We start from the raw sequence: 7,798 nt of genomic DNA, 5'->3' as shown, positions 1-7,798 counted from the left end.
AGGAGAGGAGAGGAGAGGAGAGGAGAGGAGAGGAGAGGAGAGGCTATGGGCTTCGGCACCTCCCAGCTCTGCGGCCCGGGAAGATGTGTGAGGACTGTAATCCTATCGCATGGCTAAGGCACGGGGGAATCTCAAATTCGAGGCTGGCCTAGGCTGCCCAGTAAGATTGCCTCTGGAACAGCAGTAACCACAGAGCACCAAATGGCATTGCTCCGTGGCTCTACATGTAGGCAAAGAAGAACCGGCCTGCTCGCTAACGCAGAGATCCCAAGGCTGCACCACTGTGGCCTAGGCCACAGCCTCCCCCAACTTGTTTGCTCATTTGTGCAATCATTCAACACACTACGGCGTGCCGCTAGATAAACACAACACCAAAAAACCCAGTCTAAAGAAGGGAGAAGCATTCGGTAGAAACACAGACACCCACCCACCGCATGTGGAAAGAAAGTATCTGGGCAGCCGTCATCCTGTGCCTCTCGCTGTCCTGATAGCTAACAGCATCTCAAGACCGTTTCCTGTTATACCCGATACACAGATGAGGAAACTGAGGCTTGCAGCCAGCAGGACATCAGAGGGGAAGAGGGAGGGAGAGCCATCACTAGCTGAAGCAGGGGGATGGCAAATGTGAAGACGCGAGGAGGGTTGTGTCCACAGTCTTTCTCCATGCTCCAGAGACTTGTCCTGCAGCCTCCCCATCAGTCCACCTACCCACAAGGCCAGAGCCTGGAGTGGAGCCCATACAGATCAAGTCCTGCTCCTTAAAGTGACTGAGGGACCCTCATGCCAACTCCTTACCCCTGGGACTGCGGAGGGAACAAGGCACCAATAGTCGCCATCTGCTCCCTTCCATGACTGGGACGGCCTGCCCCTGCCTAGCTGCGGGCCTCCAGGCTGACTATGGATGTGTCCTATCGTGAAGCCTGAGCCAGAGCCACGTCCAGAAGTCTGCACTGTCTTCGTCAAGGCAAAGAAGAGACCGTACCTTCTTGGAGCTGAGGCCCAGCTCACCCCTCCTGCTCTTCTGGGTGCTACAAAGCAGTCTGTCTCCAGAAGATTCCAGGTGTTGCTCTTTATGAGTGACATAAACTGGGACCACTTACTTATAAAAGGCCTCTTAGTTTTTTTCAGAAAGTTTATTAAAGAGCCCTGTGTGCACTATGTTTGTCAAAGGGAAGTTCACCAGGGTTCTGTTAAATTAATTTTATGAAGACTGTGCTGGCTGAGGCAGGGGACTATCTTACTTCTTTATCAACATGTTGCAAGATCATCTGGGCCAATTTAAAGCCCTTTGCAGCTTATCCCTAGGTCTTCCACACATGGAGTAAAATTCTCTGAAAACAGATGGTAGCAGCAGAGATGGGTGTGAGAAGATTCCAGAAGAGACCACGAGTCTACACAGTCCTTTCAGAATGGCCACAAAACTACAAGCCACAAGTCTGAACATTTAAAACCTTGCTAGTGAATGGACAGGAGGTGGGTGGTGACTGTCAGCTCCTCTGGCACCTTTGGTGTGGTTCTGTCTTGTTGGACAAGATCTCTGGCCCCTCACAGAAGCATCTGCCTGCCAGCAGCTCCAGGGCCCGGGCCTTGGGGTAGGGAATAAAGGGTACAAGCCATCCTGTCTCTTCCCCTTTCGTGAGAACTGAAATCTGAAACCTACTTCAAAGGCCAAGCTCTGCAAGGTCCAAGTGGAGACACTCAGGGTATAGTGGTGCTGAAAGTCCTACAGGCAGAGACGGGATGTCTAAGAGGTTATTGCATTCGCTGCTCTTGTAGAAGACCTAAGCTCTAAGCACCCGGTCAGGCTGCTCACAACTACTCAAACTCCAGCTCCAAGGGATCTGACGCCCTCTGCAAACACATGCGCATAAACACCCAGGCATACACATATACACATAAATAAAAACAATAAATCTTTTTTAAGCCTTTGCAGGAAGGATCAGCCTACGATATCTTACATCTCACTAGGAAGAAGCTCTCGGTCAGTACTCAGGATGGAGAGATGAGATTAAAACCTGAAGCTGATTCCAAATCACAGATTTCAGCCAGCTACAAACATTCTCCTTGGAAGAAAAAAGACCTTTGTTTTTAACGTCCGAATCTGTGTCAATCTGTGTCAGTCTTTCAAAGGGAAGAGAGACTGGGCAGGAGGAGGGAGAAGGCAGAGGAAGAGGAAGGGACAGAACAAAACTGAAACCCCTGGAGAATAAATATAGCCCGCTAAATGCACAGCCGCCATCTGGAGGGCCTGTCCCTTCAGCACAGGACACAAGAAAAAAAGAATGAGTGCTTTGCCATTTTTCTTGGACACTTCTGGTGCCGGAGAGGATCTGCAGGCCTTGGCTGCAGACCAGGAGCCTAAGTCTGCAGGGTTCCACGAAGTGCCTCAGTCTCTAGGCACCCACTCTCAGGAGGGGAGACAGAAATCATCTGGAAACAGCTTAATACCTCTCTTCCACCCCGAAAGCCTTTCTGAAGACCCCCTCCCTCTTTCTCTACCTACCTGTGGGCAGACATACTCTAAAAGGCATCAGAGTCAATAGCACTCAGTCACGAGACCCTCTCCTCTACCCACCAGCCCGTCCTTATTTATGGGAACCACCCCTCTGGTTCCCATTTTTCTGGATAGAGCAAACGGTATCCTGTATGTGCCTGTAGGGCTGGTTCATTGCTGGCCCAGCCTCCAGGCTACGCCAGGGTCTTAAAGGCTCCACTCCCTGCTGGCTCCCTGGTGACCCATGCTCGGTGATGGCTGCAGTCACAGTGAACAGTGAGTGGGCTTCTTGGAAAACAAGTCTAGACGGGGTACTGCAAGAACTGGCCAAGCACTGCCCTGCGGTGAGACAGAGGCCACTGGCTCAGGGATGCCCATTGAGGAATACGCCAGAAGGAGGAGGAAAGTGCTAAAGGAGCTTGGCCTCTCCAAACTGTCCCTTCTGTATGAGCCCTTTGCCCCCACACCTAGAACTCCACCCAGGAACCAGGACAGGGATGTTACTGTTACGGGCTCGCTGTGTGTTAGCATAAACTGAGGCTTTCGAGGGAGGTTGGCCTGATGGAAGCCTGTGACGGAGACATTAGACCTTTTCTATCCTGATCCCTCAAGACAATTGCAGGTCAATTCAAATACAAACAAAAATGTTCAAGGCTAACGGGATGTAAACTGTGATTGTCAACTTCACTGGCTCCAGAAGCAACCAAGACCTGAGCCACTCAGGGTCACCTGTGAGGGATTTTTTTTAACGGAGTTTTTGACGTGGGGTTACATCTTAAATGTAGGCATCACCGTCCTATGATAGTCAGATAAAAGGAGGACTTTTTGTCTCATTGTTGTTTGGTGGCTGTGGCCACAGTTGCTACATTCCTTTGTAGATGCCAGAACCCAACTTCTAACATGTCTGAAGCCCAGTGACGATCCAGGAATTCTCCAGGCCTTTGGCGCCAGCTTGGAACTATGGAGGAATCCAGGCTCACGGACTGATCACTTGCTGAGTTCTGAAGACAGCCACTCTAGGGCTACCCAGATCATACAATGTAAGCTGATCTGATAAACCCCTTCTGCTCCATGTCCACCCTGTCAGCTCTGCCCCCTGTGGTCACTACAGGACACCCCCAGGCTAGAGGCTTTGTCTGCTCGGAGTTGTAAATTCCCTGCCCTGTGTTGTACTTTTCTGTGACTCTTGTGACTCACACAGATGTCAGCACCGTGGCACCAGCAAGGGAGACAGGGGTGTATGTGTCTGCACTGCTGTTTATCCCGCCCGAGTCTAGCATCTGCAGTGTTTTATCCGACAGACACCAACAGACCCAATCCAGCCAGGGTTTTTACATATCTGCAGCACCCAGCTGTGTTTCCCCAGGATCCACCCCAGAAGGAAAGAGCTGGACCCTGAGTGACCAGAATACACACTGCCTCAGACAGTCTGCAGAGCCACCTGCAGTGTTCCTGTCTCCAGACCTGTGTTCTTAGAGTCCCACTGGGGTTCTAACCTGCACTGCCCTGTGCTAAGACACAAGGACACCGTTCTCCAGAAAATGCTACTGCTTTGACCACTCTGCAACTGAGACATTCTGTCTGCAAGGCTTTCAACATACAACTGTGGAATGAATGACTGCTCATGCCTCTCTCCCAGGTCTTCTTGATGTGACTAAGGGTAGAAGGACTTAGGAAGGGCTTCTGTTCCATGCTGGATGAAAGCCCAGAAGGGACATCCACTCCTATCCCACCTGGCTACTATAGAGCATGTTTACACATGGTCCTAATAGCACACCTAGACACAAATTCATATATACACATACATATACACATATATGTACACACATACATACATACTCCCAATGTAAACATGCACATGCATACACGTACACACATCCACACACATATACATACACACTTTCTAATAGAAATTTACTGTAATCTCCTCACTTCTCACTTAGTATTTGCCTTCCAGATTTATAGAGTATACCTATATGGTGAATTCAGTGTGAATTTGAGGGGAGAAGGTACATCTGAATTCTGAAATTCTACCTGATTTTAACAGATGATTTATAGCTGGAGGATGGCTGGTGCTATACGTCTGCTGGCTGCTGCTGCTGTGGCCATATCCAAAGCTTAAGATCCCTGAGGTTTGCAGGTGAAACCAGGGCCACCCTAGCCTGCTGTCAGACCCAGACGAAAGTACAGTGACACCCATGGCTCTACTACCCCATGGGACGGTGTCATGATGTAAGAGGGAGTGCATTGGATTATATAAAGGTGCACTGTGAATTCTATCCCTGTGGGGTAAGAGTGGGGGCGCTCAATTCCCCCACAGCCCTTCCTTACATTTCAAACCCCTCGGTTGTTCATCGCAGCCCAATAACGTTTCCAGAAATGTTGGCAAATAATGCCCTCCCTCTCATTCCTGTGGGTTTGTGGACTAAAAAGCCTAGCAAGCTGCTCTGTGGGAGACACAGATATATCAGTCATTCCAACCTGCGGGGGACAGACATCAACCACACTGATGAGGGAGGGGACAGCCAGCCGACCACAGGGCACACACACACACACACACACAGAGCACTCCCTCAAAGTGGGGCAGCCATCCCAGGGATCCCTGCCCTGTCCGACTTGCATGTTTTGCCTGGTTTGTTTTGAGAGACAAAGTCTTCATACAGAGCCCAGGCCTGCCTAGAACTCTATTCTCCTGCCTCTGCCTCCAGAGCGCTAGAGTTGCAGTCAGGGGGCACTACCCTGGGCTTAAACTTTCCACCAAATCCATTTGCTTCTTACTACACACCAGGCTTTTAAACAAAGGGCCAGACAATTCTCTCATCTGGAAAGTCATTGTGAACCATGACAATAGGGCACTTGCATGCGGTCACACACCGCTGACTCCTGGCAGTAAAGCTGGTGCCGTCTGTTCCAGAAGCAAAGGCTGTTCCAGCAGCGCCCAGCAATCTTACACACCACCTTAGGGCTCTCTCTCACACAGAGCTCAGCTTTTCTGACAACATGGGTAGGATCGTGAAAGTCATCGTGTCCTTCTCCCAGGAGAGCAGGCTCCACACAAAACACTCCCACTCAGGTGAAAATGGGGCTACATGTGATGGGAGTCCCACCAAGGTCCATGTGACACTATCCATCTCTTCTTCCTGTCTTTCCTCCACGGGTTTGTGCAGGAACTATTCAATGTAAACATTTGCTTGTGAAAAAAACAATTAGTGCTTTCTAGGTGTCAGTGGCAAAACAGCTCAGAAATAAAACAAACATTTATTTCCATTCCACATGACACACATCACGTGGGCTTCAGGGATGAACGGTCATCGAAATACCGAATTTGCCACATGATACCGAGGTCACAGAAATGAGCTCTGACCTGTGCCCAGTTCCTCTGCCTGGCTCACAATAACAAACAGAATCTTGACAGGCAGTGCCTGCCCTTAAATAGAAAATGAATCTGACGCTCAGACCCAAACACTAACATTTCAACCCTTAAATGACAGACTTGTGTTATGTCGCTAACCGCCGATAGGTTTGCCTGTTTTCATCCCACAGCCCAGAAACTCTGATGACAAGATCATTCAGCTTCGTCAGACAGTCTCCCCCAGCAAGTTCGTCAGGTCTGGGCTGGAGAGCGGTTTCACATAAAAATGATCTGAATCACTAATAACCTTTTTTGGTAAAATATTAAGGGAAAAGGGACGATTTTATAGACTGAGCCTGCCAGCCCTGTTCCTCTCGGTACATCAAGCTCCCGTCTGAGTAATAAAATATCACACATAAACGTCTGGACACTGCGCGGTGAGGAATGATCCACTTTCTCTCTGAAAACCCATGTATGTAAAAGCGGGACCTTTTGCTTTTTTTGGCCAAAGAAAACAATGGGCCATTCAAGCTGGTGACTCAAGCCTCTGAGGTTGTATTTTCAAATGACTCAAGCCCAGGGTGTCCCGAGGGTGAGCTGTCCCCTGCCCCAGCTAGACAACAGTCCTCACTCTTCTTCAGGTCTACATGGAGTGATGTGTCCAGCGAACTCACCCCCACTCTCTAAATGTCCACTTGATTTGTGGAAAAATATGAGCGACATGACCAAGAGAAACAAGAAATCAGACCTACCAGGGCACCTGGGCGTCTTGTGGGCCACAGCGGTGCCACTGATGGGCCTTCCATTTGGCGTTACGCACCAACAGTAACCCGTGTAGCTGTGACACTGGACCTGCAGAGAAAGAGACAGGAAGGTGAGCTAACCACGGACAGCTCTCCTGCAGAGTCACCTCTGGGGCCTTAGGGTGGCTGAGACGCTTGGGTGATGCATTGGGCTATTCGGTGGGAGCCGTGTGCCGTCTTGACACCGATGTGTGGAGGAACAAGGAACCAATACGCTTTACTACATACATGGCAGTGAGAGCTGGGTCTGCTGCAGGGAACCTCAAGCCTTCTCCTCACACGGGGAGAAACCAGGAGGTTTCCCAGCATCTCTCAGTGAGCCCATGGCTGACCAGTGTTCAGTGGTGAAGATGCATCTCTACAGCACCTTCTAGGTTCCCCAGGACCCTCTGTCTGACCTTCAGGTGACTACATCATAGGCCATATCAGGCAGTGCCAACTCCTCCCCGGGTCTTTCATCTCTCCTCGTCTCCCAAATGGCACATGATTATGTTGAGACAGGTGGATTCGCGTCCCATGAGGTCACAGGTGTTAATGACAGACTACTTTTACTGATCCCAGAACCCACAAACTGGTGGAATCCTGCAGGCAGCTCTCTCTCTCTCTCTCTCTCTCTCTCTCTCTCTCTCTCACACACACACACACACACACACACACACACACACACACACAAACACACACAGAGAGAGAGAGACACACACACAGCACTGACTCTGTCAATCAGAACCAAGCTATTTTTGGCACTGAGTTTGGCCAACAGCATGACCATAGGCAAGCCATGGCTTGATGCAGCAGCATCCAACAGGGGACTCAGTGGGATGGCTGAGTCATGGGGCTCATGAAAGAGCTAAGCTACAATCAAAGCCAGAGTTTGGCCAGCTGACCAGGGCTGATGAGCCTTACTGGGAGAAATGCCCATGCTATATCTATACAGCGCAAGGGTGCACACACCAGAGCTGTGATACAGACACCTGTACTAGCTATGGTCTGGAACCTTCCCTCGCATACTTAGTTACCCTGTGAGGCTCCTGAGCTCAGCATCTCAGGAACAAGAGGACTGTTTCCCACTCAACGGCACTGGCTCCTTTCCCTTCCATCCTCCCCCATCCCTGGTACCTCAGCCACACTGGCCCAGGCTCAGACTCTGTC

At 50.2% G+C, this 7,798-nt stretch overlaps 1 protein-coding gene across 2 annotated transcripts in view; it reads right to left on the bottom strand.

The window, feature by feature from the left end:
- The window catches only part of Smoc2 (SPARC related modular calcium binding 2), a 129,665-nt gene that overhangs the window by 67,419 nt on the left and 54,448 nt on the right, over positions 1 to 7,798 (bottom strand). For both annotated transcript variants that reach the window (XM_050136028.1, XM_050136029.1), the window contains exon 4: positions 6,599 to 6,698. In XM_050136028.1, the coding sequence (XP_049991985.1) occupies positions 6,599 to 6,698 (100 nt within the window). The remainder of the gene's footprint in view (positions 1 to 6,598; positions 6,699 to 7,798) is intronic.

This window comes from Alexandromys fortis, unplaced genomic scaffold (genome assembly GCF_014885135.2).
Source record: "Alexandromys fortis isolate MF-2015 unplaced genomic scaffold, M_Fortis_MF-2015_v1.1 scaffold_23, whole genome shotgun sequence".
Lineage (NCBI taxonomy): Eukaryota > Metazoa > Chordata > Mammalia > Rodentia > Cricetidae > Alexandromys > Alexandromys fortis.
The sequence above is the reverse complement of the archived record's forward strand: the minus strand, read 5'-3'. Positions and strand labels throughout refer to the sequence as shown.